At 42.7% G+C, this 15,306-nt stretch overlaps 1 protein-coding gene across 2 annotated transcripts in view; it reads right to left on the bottom strand.

The window, feature by feature from the left end:
* Nucleotides 1–8,185, bottom strand: part of MAGI3 (membrane associated guanylate kinase, WW and PDZ domain containing 3) — a 238,116-nt gene extending 229,931 nt beyond the window's left edge. For both annotated transcript variants that reach the window (XM_018045931.1, XM_018045932.1), the window contains exon 1: nt 7,850–8,185. In XM_018045931.1, coding sequence (XP_017901420.1) covers nt 7,850–8,165 — 316 coding nt within the window. In that variant the 5' untranslated portion in view covers nt 8,166–8,185. The remainder of the gene's footprint in view (nt 1–7,849) is intronic.

Below are 15,306 nucleotides of genomic sequence, written 5' to 3'. Positions count from 1 at the left end.
GTTTAACATAGTTCTATTTAAGTTCAGAGATAGAGCATTTATTAATAAATGCTTATTTTTTCCTCCCTTTTAGAGTATTTTTGTTTCATAAAACTACTTGTTAAATGTCATCAAGTGTAGTAAAATCCCATTTTTCACAGTCACACGTAATTTCCAATCAGAATAAGATACAGGGTAACCTCTCACAAACTTCCCTGAAGCAAGGAAAATAATTATGTGTTTAAAATTCTCTGCAAAAAAATAAATAGAGCAAAGGGCCTAAGATGCCAGAAATTTTTAATTAAGTAGATCAGTTACTGTTCATACTTCATACCCAAGACAAGAAGAGAAGACTCTAAATAGAATGGATCCTAATTATTAACTCTGAAGCAAAATCTTTCCATTTCCCATTCCATAATATTAAAAACCTAAAGCCCAAATAAATTATAACAGAAAAGTTTCAGTTCAGTTCAGTCACTCAGTCGTGTCGGTCTCTTTGCGACCCCATGAATCACAGCACGCGAGGCCTCCCTGTCCATCACCAACTCCCAGAGTTCACTCAGACTCATGTCCATCGAGTCGGTGATGCCATCCAGCCATCTCATCCTCTGTCGTCCCCTTCTCCTCCTGCCCCCAATCCCTCCCAGCATCAGAGTCTTTTCCAAGGAGTCAACTCTTCGCATGAGGTGGCCAAAGTACTGGAGTTTCAGCTTCAAACATCAGTCCCTCCAATGAACACCCAGGACTGATCTCCTTTAGGATGGACTGGTTGGATCTCCTTGCAGTCCAAGTGACTCTCAAGAGTCTTCTCCAATACCACAGTTCAAAAGCATCAATTCTTCGGCGCTCAGCTTTCTTCACAGTCCAACTCTCACATCCATACATGACCACTGGAAAAACCATAGCCTTGACTAGACAATTACTTTGTCGGCAAAGTAATGTCTCTGCTTTTCAATATGCTATATTGGTCATAACTTTCCTTCCAAGGAGTAAGCGTCTTTTAATTTCATGGCAGAAAAGTTAACTCTCTATAATTCTTACTGAGTCTCTCAAACGATATGTCCAGTATGTGTGTGTGTTAGTCGTTCAGTTGTGTCCAACTCTTTGCAACGCTATGGACCGTAGCCCGCCAGGCTCCTTTCTTCATGGGATTCTTCAGGCAAGAATACTGGAGTGCATAGCCTTTTCCTTCTCCAGGGGATCTTCCCGGCCCAGGGATCAAACCCGGGTCTCCCATACTTCAGGCAGATTCTTTACCGTCTGAGCCCACCTGGGAAACCCACGTTAATAAAATAATGTACAACTTATGAGCTTAGTCTCTCCTTTCTCTATTATTTAGAGATGTCACAAGTCAAATTATGGTCCTTGAAATGTAGTCCGTGCTCCCCTGGCCATGCCAGGATGTCTGAAACTGGGAGTGGGCGTCTTGCACTTCGGTGAGAATATAAATTGATACAGCCACTATGGGGAACAGTATGAAGGTTCCTTAAAAAACTAAACACAACACACACAAAAACTACTGATGTGGACTATACCATAGACCTTTCGGTATTGAACACTGTTGTCCCGTGCTTTGCTCCTCTTCTGCTTCTTACCTACTACTGAGGACATCTCAATTCCACTCAACCAAACCATATCCATCTTTCAAAGCCAGGCTGAGTTCAAAATTCTTCCTAACTCCCTCCCCAACCATCCAAGTCAGAAAGTAAGAGCTGGTGGTAAGGATTCTAATAAGATATTAAAAAAGAATGAAACCATCCTTTCACGTCATATATATACATTTAACTTTTATAAGTCACTATGCACACCCAGGTAAGGATTTTTCTGAATTAAAAGCTAGGTTTTTTTTTTTTAAACATACTTCTTTAATACAACCAAACTACCTCATCTGTTATTCAACCAAAATAAAGGAACTGATTCTAGCCAGGCTGGAAAAGTAGCATGTAAGACTCCTCCTAAAAACGGGTATAATACACACATAAGGTATAAAATACACTAATATAAACTACAAACTGTAGTATAAAATGCATTATAAACAGAATATAAATGCAATGTCTTTTAAGGGTAATTTACATTTGAGGACTTTGCAAAAGATAACTTTGTTTATATTTGACTTCCCTCTTTTTGTCATGACTTAAACCTTCTAAGATGCATCTCCACACCACTTTTCAGAACAGCATGCTGGACAGGCAATTAATAACCCCAGTTTCCACCAAAATTCATACTAAAACTTACCTAAAGGGTTTTGTTTAAGTACTGGGAGAAAAGTGGAAAAGGTAAAATCCTTACTACAGGTATTGCTTACCAATGAATCAGGACGCTGCCAATAACTTGAGAGCTTCCTAAAGACAGAGACCATTTTTGACTCATTTTTACATTTTTATGTTCTTCTATCACCAGTGCTAGCTCACATGGTAGGCTCACCACTAAATGCTTGAGGAGCATTGAATGTGTGCCAGTAATAGAACTCTTCCTTTTTCTCTTTATAAAGAAAAATAAGCACTTTGGGAGAAAGCATTCTGAATAATATTTGTTCAAGGAGAAGAAGAGCAATCAACTTGCCTCTCTTTCGTACAACCAAGTCTCTCACAACACCACCCTCTGAGCTACTGAAAATCTTACCCTTGGGAACAGTTTTAGATTAAGGGCATTCATTCTCTCTACCGAAATGTAGTATTGCAAGAAGATTATTTCTAAAAATTTTAGAAGAGAAACAAAAATAATTAACTAATTAAAGTAGACATAGCTCTAGTATTTAATACCCAAACAGCTGTCCTCTGTCAAATCACAACCAACTAGAAACTGACTTGGAAATTGGTAGAGTTTGAAACTGGCAAAGTTTTAAATTGGCAGGTAACACTGAAGTGCTTCATAAAAATGAAATTCTCCTATAATACACTCCCCAAACACTAAGTGTCCACAAAATTTACAGAGCACTTCAGGGTTATATGTAATATTCCCTGGTGGCTCCGAGGGTAAAGCATCTGCCTGCAATGCAGGAGACCTGGGTTCGATCCCTGGGTCAGGAAGATCCACTGGAGAAGGAAATGGCAACCCACTCCAGTACTCTTGCCTGGAAAATCCCATGGACAGAGAAGCCTAGTAGACTACAGTCCATGGGATTGCAGAGTTGGACATGACTGAGCGACTTCAGTTTCACTTTCAAGGTTATATAGTAAAGACATTATATGAAACTATTCACCCAAGAAGATTATGCACTAACTTCTTAAGTCAGATATTTGAACGAATGGAGATTTGTTTTACCATATATATCTACACACCATATGTGTGTGTGTGTGTGTGTGTGTGTGTGTGTGTGTGTGTGTATGTACATATATTTATAAATTAGAGACCAGGAGGAGGAAAAAAAAAAAAAATCACTGAAATCTGTCTCTTACAAGAGGTTTTATGAAGAGAATCCATGATCTCACAAGGAAAACACAGAGTTACGTTGCATAAAACACAATTTCATTGCATAAAAATCCGTTTTAGCCCTAAACTGCATAAAGTAAAAACCATGTGAAAAGTGAAAGCCAAATGTTAAAGAGTTTGTTCTATCACTGTATAAGCCCAATATGAATTGAAGGTACCAATGAATAGAGTTCAGAACCCAAATCTTGCATTATTAAAACCAACTTGAGACCCAAAAAATTGTTACCAAGCTTTCAAAAAGCAAAAAAGTTTCAGATTTAAAGTTAATCAAAATTTGATGCTATTTTCCCTAACAAAGGGGCTGCCTAGCCCAGTCTCTTGTTTCTATTATTTTAGAAAAAGTAACAAGAAATTTTTTGTTTTGCAAACTTGGGAGGCTAGCAGTTTCTCTCACATTTCCCTTCTTTAAATGTTACAACCACCTAAACAAAATTCACAGTAAGTCCCAAACTACCCACTAAGCCAAAAAGACTAACAAAGATTCAAAAGTAAAGAGACTAAAGGGGCAGAGTTATTCACTACTGGCATAACATAAACATCCTTACTTAAAAGCGTTTAGTAATGTTTCTTCACCCATGAGAGAAGTATTTCTAGGAATGTGCTCATTTTAACAAAATTCTCTTATGAACTGGATGTCTCAAAGAGTCAGTGGTAAAGACTTTTACCTACATTTGATTAGCATTAAATAAGATCTGTTTCAAATTACCTTTTCTTCAAACAAACCAAAACACTGTTCCTCATGATTTTCATTTCCAGATATAGTAACTGACAAGGCAGCTGTCATGCCCTGTGTGCATGGCGACGCAGTAGACAAGGACTTCATGTATTTATTGCATCTGTCAATATATACTGCCTGGAATAAAGTCCGCATAATTTACAACCGCTGGGATATGTGTCTAAGGTATATGAAGCAGACTTTCCATAAAACTCTGCACAATAAGAGACTAGGAAATGGAAATTTCTTAGAATAAAATTAACTACTTCTATCATTAATCAGAATAGAAGTTGTTTAAAAATATACTCTGAAGTAAAATCAAAGAAACTAATCCTGGTCACAGGACAATACCATGAAACAATTCCACTGGAGGTTCAAAGTTCAACTTCCTTTACTACCAGGAAAATACAAAGTTCAAATTCAAATGAAAAGTTATCTCTTTGCAGAAAAATAAATGACAAGGTCATAGTTAAGAAACAGGTGTCAATTTGGGCCAAGAATCAGGTGGAGCAGGAGAGTCCTGAATGCTAAATACCACATCAATAGTAAGAATTCAGTAACAAATTTCCTATTTCTCTTAAAAAACTCTCAGATTAGGAGCCATATTTTAAAAGAATTACTTTCAAATCTCCATTAAAGATTAGAACAGAATATTTATAATTAAGATTATAAAACCCAAGACAAAGCTAAAGACAGACAGTGCCATAAAACCACTGTTAAGTCATCTGGGTGATGGTTCTGGCTTTGGCTGAGCTCCCTTTAACACCTACTAGATGAAATCAAGAAAGAAACAGCACTGGGTCAGTCATAGCCTACAGTCCGGCTCATTCTCCCACCATGGACTTTGTCAGAAGACAATATGATGTCACTCCCTACTAATAATACATCTTACAGAAATGGCTGAATCCACTCTTGCACTGTACTAGTTTCTAAATGGCATGTTAGAAACACAGTTTCATAAGGTTAACAAATAAGATTAATAATAAATAATGTAATAAGATTTAATAAAGTTAAATCAAGCGAAGAGACAAGATATACTTTAAAATACCTTATTACATTGAAAAATACATTTCTCACAAAGTTTAGATAAAAAGGAGGGGGGAAAGACACCAATGTGAATACCAAATTTTTTAAAAATTCCCTTACTCTGTATTTCCATACTTCAAGTTCAGTCCTAACAGGATAGGATCTTTGTCTCCTCTGGGGATAATATATATGCTGCTTTAATCACACTCAAAGTTTTACAAATAACCTCTTCAAGTTCTTAGTTTCTATCTAACATTTAAAGTCATGTGCTTAAACTACAAAAAGCTTGCTATTTTATAGTAAATGTTGTTTATGTAAAGCCATTTAAGAAAGCAATTTAATACAATGCCTAACATAAGGCTAGGGCTCCCCAGATGGCTCAGTGGTAAAAGAATCCATCTGCCAATGCCGGAGACACAGGAGACTCGGGTTCGATCCTGGGTTAGGAAGATCCCCTGGAGGAGGAACTGTCAACCAACTTAGCATTCTCGCCTGGAGAATCCCATGGACAGAGGAGCCTGATGGGCTAGAACCCACGAGGTTGCGAAGAGTCAGACGTGACTTAGCAACTAAACACAACAAAGGCTATTAAGGAAATTTTAAAAACCCACTCTTTTTTAAAAGAATCAACAACTTGCTTAGAAAGAAGAATATTAATCTCGGATGACATATAGTGGTATCCTTTAGAAATTAATGAAGCAGAGTGTATCTTTAAAAAATAAGTATACTGTTCGGAACTTTATCATTAGTGATAACAAAATGTGTTATACCCAGTACACTTTACTTTGGCTAAACATTTAAGACAAGACAGTATGCAAGAGGGAAAAATTTTATTACTACAAAAATGTCAACTACATTCTGGGGTATGTGATTTTTTTTTTAAGTTAATTAACATCACTGAATACATTCTAAACTTTTGAATTATTTTCATAAATTTTATATAAAGGCTGAGAAATGAATAACATGTGGACTAGACTAGACTAATATCAATGGAAGACACAATTTCCCAGTCTTCTAAAAGAATCACAATAACTTGAGATTATAACAACTTCCTCTTCAATCATTTTTTAAACTATTTCAGAAAATAAGTAATGCTTTTATATATACCCCTAATTAATCAAAACAAAACACAAAGTAATGATGCAAATGTCCTCAATATTCCCCAATTCATGGATATGAACTAAATGGCACTTAAATCAATAATACTGTATATGTAGTATCTTGCATATTACAGAGAGTGCCTGACTGGCTGAATTACTGTCTCCAAAGCCTTTCCTCCACCTTTCACCAATGGTTCTAGAAGTTTGAATTAAGAATTTTTTTTAAGTCAAAAAACTGTAAGATGTTTAAAGTCTGCCGAAGTTTTTTTAATTAACAATAAAAAGAATCTCACATAAACCCATAGGTTTAAAATGAACGTAATGGAATAGACCATATGAAGAAAATCTTAATTAAGATTGCACAGACATGTGAGTGTGTGTGTATACATCCACAATACACACACATATGGATACTGCACCACAAACCATCAGTTTCCATTAAGCCTAAAGAATACTAAAAAGATATTCCCAAAGTGAGCTGCTGAGAAAAAAAAGTGAGGGAGACATGTTAAATTTTTCTCCAGAATTTTCCAGCATTTTGCAGTGTAGGGATGGGCTGATTTTTTCCATCCCAAGTCATTATTAAGCAGACCATTATAATTTGATTCACTGCATATTCAGTAGAACACACTCAGAAAAAAAAATAGTTTAATTTCTAGTAACGTTATAGTCAGAATTCTCTCCCCTTCAAATATCTCAGGAAACAAAACCACATTCCACCAATGCTGAAATGACCAGCGATGTTATCGACAACAAATACAATGAGGGCTATTACCTCCTATCAGATTTCACTGTACGCTGTACGCAGTCTGATCAATGCTTTGAAACTGGCAAGTATGCCATAAACGTAACGAGCTTTGCAGCAGATTTTAGTGGCATAAAAGGTACCAGGGCAACGGGGGCCTTTGCAACCCACCACTTCAACAAAATTCCGTAAAATCAAAGATTTACAAAAGATTTTACTCTGGGAGGCACCTAGACCTTCCTTCGAAACCCAGACTACTCAACAGCTCCCTGAAAAAATACACCATTCTGCCACAAATCGCATATTGTACACCATCGGTACACAGACACCTGAACCACCTGAGCTGACAAGAGTTAGGCTGTCAGCTCCGAGGTGTTGCTAGTGTACAAGAAACACTGAAGCAGCTAAGCTCTCTCAGGTACACTAGGTGGTAACCTTGGCACCAAGTGCCTTAGTAATAAAGATCTTTTCCTCTATAAGAAAATGCATTAAGACTGTTCCAAACAATATGCTACAATCCTGAGAACCTCGTCCACAAAGGAGAACAGAAAAACGCTGGGTTTTCCTCTAGTCAAAAACTGCGGCGGGAGATGGAGCTACGAACTAAGGAAACCCAGCTTCTGGTGGCAATCCTGTGACAGCTAGCAGAGCAGCCCGCCCAAGCCAGAGCTCAGTTTTCCTACCCGCAAAATGGGAATCAGCACCGCCACCCCTCCCCGTTGACAGGGAGTCCGGCACACCCTGGAGGTTCAGGATTACCCTGGATGATAAGCGGTGGGGTGGGGCTGCCGCTCCCCAGACACCCACCCCGGACTCCCCCCACTCCGCAACAGAAAGACAGGGCCGGCGTACCTGGCTTCACAGTCTTGAGACGGATGGGCTCGCGGAAGTGGCGAATGACAGCCAGGGTGTCCCGGTTGGTGAGCCCGCTGACAGGCGTCCCGTTCACCTCCAGCAGCACATCCCCGGGGCTGGGCGCCTTGCCCGAGACGACGCAGCAGGTGCCCCCGCCGGGGTCCTCGCGGAGCCGCCCCAGGTAGGGGAACTCGCCACGCTCCGCACCTCCCCGGATCTCAGCGCCCAAGTCGCCCGGGGCCCCGGCCCAGGACACCGCGCACTCCTGCACCTTGCTGAGCCAGTGCTTCTTCTTCTTCAACGTCTTCGACATCACGAACCCCGCTGCACCATGGGGGAGACCCCGCGCGGGCGGCGGGGGCGCCGCTCTGGCCCCCTCTCAGCCTGGGGGCCCCGGGCGGCCCGCGCAGCCCGGCGAGGGGGGCCTCGCCGCTCTGGCGTCCCCCTCGCCGACCACAGCCCGCTGGGGGCCGGGCCGCTCCGAACCCCGAGACGCCCCTCGGACACCTCTCCCGGCGGCGATCTCCGGGTCTGACCGGGCTCCGCGAGGGCCACCCGGGTTAGGCTGAAGAAAGGAAAAGGGGATTGTCCCCAGGCGGCTCCAGAGGGGTTTCGGGCGGGGTCACAGCCGACGGCTGGCCCCCAGGCTCCGCGCGGGAGCGGCGGGAAAGGCAGAAGCAGGGGGGCGGGGAGGTGAAGCGGGAGAGCCGGAACCGGGAAAAATCCGTCGGGGGCGCGCAGAAGCGCGCGTAGACCCGTCGCAGGATCGATCGTGGCCGCTGCGGAGCTGGATCGCGGAGACCAACGCCTGCCCAAGCTGCCAGGAAACTGCCGCTTTCAAACCCGCCGCAACCTCCTCCTCCTCCCTCTTCCCTTCCCCCCGCCCTCGCCCATCCCTCATCCAGAGCCCCGCCCCCTCCCGCCGCGCGGCGCCCGGCGCGCTGCCGTCACGGGCCAGGCGCTTGGGAAGGAGCCCAAGCACTCGACACCCTCGTTGAAGATTGGCCCTGGGAGGAAAGGGGGCGGATCCCCGACGAGAACGCTAACCACCGATTGGCTGATGGAAGTGAAGGAGGCGGGCACTAGGATGACTGAAGTTTAAAGAGGGTGGAAGAAAGTTTCAAGAGTCAGGGAGAGCGAGAAGGAGGGGCAGGGGAGTGGGACTGGCTCCAGAACGCAGGGCCGAGAGAGGCCCTCGGTGCGGCGGCCCGAGCAAGGAGAAAACTCGGATGGAAGAGCTGCCGAACTCCCCGAGGTGGAGGCATGGCTGGAGGGCTGGGTGGGGTAGGGGCGGAGCCTGGGCGCCTGTCTTCTCCGGGCACTGAGACTAGCTGGGGTACTTTGGAGGGCAGGCATTGTGCTGAGTCCGAGGACAGAGGTGGCAGAGCCTCGGGGTAGCCAGTTACAGCCGACCACTTAAAGTGAGTCAACGTTTCTCGTTCGTTCATTTCTTCAGAGTCAACGTTTCTCGTTCGTTCATTTCTTCAGCAAAAGTTATTATCCTTTGAGGCAAAGACTCTGCATACCGCTGTGTGACCTCAAATTGGACAACCTCTCTGAGCCACAGCATCTTCGGCTGATGAGTGGAGATAATTATACCCTCCCAAGTTGTTGTACAAGAGTTTGAGCAAGCTCCAGGAGTTGGTGATTGACAGGGAAGCCTGGCGTGCTGCAGTCCATGGGGTCACAAACTGTCGGACACGACTGAGCGACTGAACTGAAGTTGTTGTAAAGATTACATGAGGTACCTATAAAATATCAGTATAGTGCCTGGCAGGGAGTAGGTACTTCTTACCATTTAGTTGCTGATGAAGAGGAGGACGACTTTATGTCCGACACTGTGCTAGAATACTGGGGTTCAAGAGTGAGGAAAACGGAAGTCCTGTTCTCAAGGAGATCACAGGCTAGTAGAAGAGACTGACAAGACTGCTGGGGGCGGGAGGGGGAGGAGGCGGAGGGGGCGGGGGCAGGGTGGGGGTGGGGGAGGAAGATGGGCTATAATGTGGATTAGGAACCAGCTAGCAAACCTGGGCTGGCATCCTGGCATGCTACTTACTTGCTATCTGACCTTGACCAAATCTCAGTTTCAAGTTCACTCACCTGTAAAGGAGGTGGAGAGAGAACTTACAGTGAATAAAGGACATGTTAGGCCCATCCAGCACTAATTTTTCACAACCTCTTCTTAAGCTTTCTCTCCTCCCTGATTTGGCTCACACTCTCCCCTGTCTTTTTATTTAAAACAATCCTATCCATCCTCAGCCCAAATGCCATCTCTTCCAGGTCACCTTGTCCTCAGGTGGAAAGTGTTTCCTCTGAGCTAGGATACTTTCACTTCTGCAGTAAGACATTTATATAGTCTCCTGTCTTCCTTTGATGGTTGGGGAAAGCCCTTAAACTGTGAATAACTCCACAATCTCACCACTTCTCAGATAGACTGGCCCAAGCTTCAACAGCTGCAGTAATTTTGTTCACACCATTATATCAGTCAGGGCCTCTGCAGGAAACAAATGGTACTTTACAAAGATATGGGCAAGGTGTGGGAAACCACAAGGGAAAATGGAACCCTGAGGCTACAAGCTGCTCCATCTGTAAAAAGCAAGGGGAAGGAACAGGACCAAAACTCATCACAGAAAGGGCAGCCTGACAGGAGGCTGTGACCTTCAAACAGAGAGGCAGTCAGCCTAAGTAACCACCCAAGGACAAAGCCAGAGGATTTCTCTCTCACTCACCTCTCTCTTCCATCCTCCTGCTAGTGCATCCCAATAGATCCAACCAGGAGCCAGAGAGCAGGAGAGCCTTTTGAAAGTCCCTATCAGTCAATCAGACAGAAGAGGAAGCAGCACATCCAGAGAGAAAAAGGGAAAATAACCAGCAGAGAGATCATGTGGATTGCTCAGATTTACACAGATCTGAGACATAGCTGGAGTATTTTTTTCTGAACTACTACCTACACTAACAGATTCCTGGATGAAGTCTTAATAATCTCCACTTGATTTATTTTTGCAGCAATTCTAAGAAGACATCTTTTCTTGCCCAGATTGTATCTATCAGGATATCTTTAGCCACAACGAATGGAGTATCTAACAGTGACTTAAAGCATGGAGTTATTGCATCTTTAACATGAGGTTCAAATGAAAGTAGTCATGGGCTTAGTTCAGCAGCACAGTCACATCATTGAGGACCCAAGCTCTTTTTGTGCCTGCTCTCTAACATCACATTCATGTTGGGTTTTATCTCCGGGCTTCTCACCTCTAGATTGCAATGTGGCTGCCATAGCTCCAGACATCACATCCTCAGAGGTCAACAAGAAGGGAAGGTTGTACAAGCAGGAAGGGAAGGAAAGGCACTGCTGCTACCATTTTTCTGAAGAGAAAAATCTTTCCCAGACTGCCCTCACACCTGCCATAGAATCTCCCTTATTAGCCTGAAAATGGTCACATGCCCACTGCAGACCAGTCATTGACAAGAAAATGGAATTGCCATGGTTCAGTGACATCATGAGTCACTCTGAGCAAAATTGGAGTTCTATTTCTTGAGAAAGGGGGAATGATTGTTCAGTACATGCCCAATAGTATCTGCCACATGCCTCAAACACAAATAAGTTATATTGACCCTTAACAGAAAACTGCAGTAATTAGGAGCTTGAGTTCTGGAGTGAGACTGGAAATCTCAGCTTTTCTACTTATTAGGCCTGAGATCTTGAGTAAACTTTTGTCTAACCTTGGTTTCCTCATCCACAAAATAGGTATAACAACAGTACTCACCTACCTGAGTTGTGAGAACTGAATGGAGCTATTTGAGTCAAGCAAGCACTTAACATATGGTCATATAAACAAACATTCAAGTTATTTTAATTTGTGCTAAATAGTAATATCTATGACAAGGCCAAAAGTATTGCTAAATCACCTTTATAACTCTCTATTTGATTCACACCTCTTAAAAAGCTTAGATTCAGTTTTAAAATAGTCTAGAAATAAGCTGCAAACCCCAGTGAATTAATTCTGGTAGGACACTAGTCTGGAAATTACTGCATAATTAAAGAAGTCACATTGCAAATGTCTCTCTCTAAAATGGCACCTAACCAAATAATCAGATCATATCCATATTGATCGTTGTTTCCCAAACCTAATGGTTGGCTTAATAGCTGTGATTTCCATTGGGGAATATTAGAAGCTAAACAATATGGAATCTGGCTTAACAAAAACAACTGATACAGTTGAATATGATGATCTCCAAGGTTTCTTGGGGCTACCTCTATCCATCTAATCTATGGAAACTAACATAGATGTGTGTCAATATGCAGAACTCATGTATTGGGCCCCACAATGGCTGCAGTGCCTTCAAATAACAACATCCAATGACAGGAAGGAAGTGTGTCTCCTTTCCTCATTTCCTCATTTCCTTTTAGCAGATCAAGGAAACTTTTCCCCAAAGGCCCCAGCAATAGTTTTCCTCTGTCTCATTGGTTGGACTTGCCCAGATGCCCTTTCCTGAATCAAAGAGGCAAAGGGTAATGAAATACTTTTATCCAGTTTGCCCTTCTAGTGATCAGAGAGGAATCCAGTGTCTTGTAAACTGCATGGCTGCATAATATCTGAACATAGTTTGGCAGGGAAGGGGTCTCTTGGCAAATCTGAAGAGGAGAGATTGCTTGATTTGCACCTAATATATATTACATATGGGCTTCCCTAGTGGCTCGAACGGTAAAGAATCTGCCTGACAATGCAGGAGACCTGGGTACCATCCTTGGGTCAGGAAGATCTACTGGAGAAGGGAACGGCTGCCCACTCCAGTGTTCTTGCCTGGAGAATTCTATGGACAGAGGAGCCTGGAGGGCTACAGTCCATGGGGTTGCAAAGAGTCAGACATGACTGAGCACACACACACATAGTATACTACATACACTCACATACGTATTTTTTGACAAGGTGGAACCTTTATTCTGTTGTATAATATTGTTGAGTGTTCCTAATGGAAGTTAAGTATTCCCTGACTAATACTTTCACTTAAGCGGAAAACTTCAGAAGGGCAAGTGTAAATTCCCAAATTCTCTCAAATGACCCAGGCTTGCTTACTCCATTGTACAGAGATGCATCATATTGAGGTTTGTGTGCCAACAACTCCAGGGGCATCTCTCCCCTGAATAGTTCCCCTGGAGAGTGCATGGCTCTATGCCAAAGCAAAGCAAGTGTAGGGAGAACTTTTTTATTTACTTTCTCACTATTTCTTTCATGGAAACCTGAATTTATAATAACAGTAAATCAAATCATCATATTTATGATGAAGTCATTCTCAAGTATTAAGGTGGCAGAGCATGGGGGAGAAGTGGAGTGGAAAAATAAAAACAAATATTTGCCTTCTACGCAGAATACAGGAACGTTTATCCTGCTTTTATTTCCACAGATGATAATGAAATCTTGGATTTTAAAAACTCTGATCCACAAAATCTTTCACTGCCTTAGAAAATGTTCATGGTTACCTATATTGTGGAAATGATATATGTAATGCAGCCTAACGTTAATAACCTAACTGAACTCAGGATTAATATTATGTTGTATCTTTACATTTTATTAGCATTTTTATCTGCCTAGGCCTGTGGGCTCATTTGTATGCTAATGCTAAAATATGCTCACTTATAAAAGCAATTACATGGAAAATTTTATTTCAGTTAGACAAACTAATTTATTGTCAAAATCTGTATAACTGTTTATACATAAATGTGCATTTTTGCCCATAGGTGCACTTGCCTGCAAATGACCAAACGCATCAAGCCCCAATTCACAGAACAATAGGAACATTCAGAACCAACTGCAGTGCCAACATGCTTTCAAAGAGGTTAGTTAAGCAGTCAGATGTCAGGTTTTCCAGAAGAAGTAGGACAGAGAACACTGAATGAAAGAGAAAATACCAAAATACCCATCTTTTATCTTTTAGCTTAACTATAACCTCCTACTCAAGACCAGCTTTCCTTCCCACAGCAGGATGCCATCTCATCCTTCACCAAAACCAATGGCATGTGGTCTCTGTTTTCTTTTCCAGTAGACCTCAAGGTCCTTGAGAACATGGTCTTTTTTGATTCAGTGGTGTATCCTCCATCAAGTTGAGCACTTTGTCTTTAGGGAGCATTCCCTTGTTCAAATAACAGAAGTACCTGTGATGAGCAGGCATTGTTTTAGGTGCTGTGCTGTGTGCTAAGTCGCTTCAGTTGTGTCCAGCTCTTTGCAACCCCATGGACTATAGTCCTCCAGGCTCTTCTGTCCATGGGATTCTCCAGGCAAGAATACTGGAGTGGGTTGCCATTTCCTTCTCCGGTTTTAGGTGCTGGTTTACAGCAATGAACAGACTTACAAGGTCCCTCCTTTCGTTGGGAAGAAGACAGTGTAGGGGGGAAAAAGGTCTTCCCCAAGCCTGTTAGGGTCCCTAGCTGGGTCCAAAGATGAGGTTGGCAAAGACAGATTAACAGGGAAAAGTATACAGATTTATGTAATATAAGTTGTGTGTGACATGAGAACCTTCATAAGGAAATGAAGACCAGAAGAAATGGTAACCCTGAGTGTTTTTATGCTACTGACAAAGAGTGGAAAGACATGATAAAGAGGATGAGCTAAGTGTAGTAAACTGAGGGAATTTAGCAAGGCCTGTTTGCTCAGATTCTTCCCCACTATCTGTCCATCTTGGATATGAGGATGTTACTTTCCTTCCTGCAGGCATAGGGAGAATTCCTCTCACCTGAGGGCCGTGAACAGCTTTGGGGATGAAGGACTAGAGGACAGAGAGAACTTCTGCTTCTGCCAGTTTCTTCAGATTCCTTCAGCTTAAAATATTCAGTGTGCCAAATGGCCATATTTTGGGGTATCATTTCCTGAATCCCATCAACAGCAAACCCAAAACAAGTAAATGATCAAGAGAGTTTCCCGTAGTAACAGTGGTGGTGGTGCTTAGTCGATCAGTTGTGTCTGATTTTTTGCAACTTCATGGACTGTAGCCCGCCAGGCTGCTCCGTCCATGGGATTTCCCAGGCAAGAATACTAGAGTGGGTTGCCATTCCCTTCTCCAGGGGATCTTCCTGACTGAGATCAAACCCATGTCTCCTGCAGTGGCAGCCAGATTCTTTACTACTAGCGCTGCCTGGGAAGCCCCTGCCTCTCATTATTAATAGTACTACAATTAAAAGATGAAATATAAGTGATGGGTGATCAGGAAAGGACAGAGGCTACATTAGATGGAGGTCGCAGAGAACGTCTGGCTAAGAAGGCTACAATTTGCCAAGAGCTGAATGACAAGTAGGAGGAAATTAACTGAGGACCTGAGATCCAAGAATTCCAGGCCAATTTCAGACCTTGGGTCTGAAATTGAAGAACAGAGGAGTGCTAAGGTGGCTGGAGCCTGGTTACCCAGGAGAGACTGGTAGGAAAAGAATTCAGAGAGGAATGCTAGAGGCAAGATCACAGACG

The sequence above is a fragment of the Capra hircus genome, chromosome 3, assembly GCF_001704415.2.
Source record: "Capra hircus breed San Clemente chromosome 3, ASM170441v1, whole genome shotgun sequence".
In the NCBI taxonomy this organism is placed as follows: domain Eukaryota; kingdom Metazoa; phylum Chordata; class Mammalia; order Artiodactyla; family Bovidae; genus Capra; species Capra hircus.
Note: the sequence above shows the minus strand (reverse complement) of the source record. Positions and strands in the feature narration are given on the sequence as shown.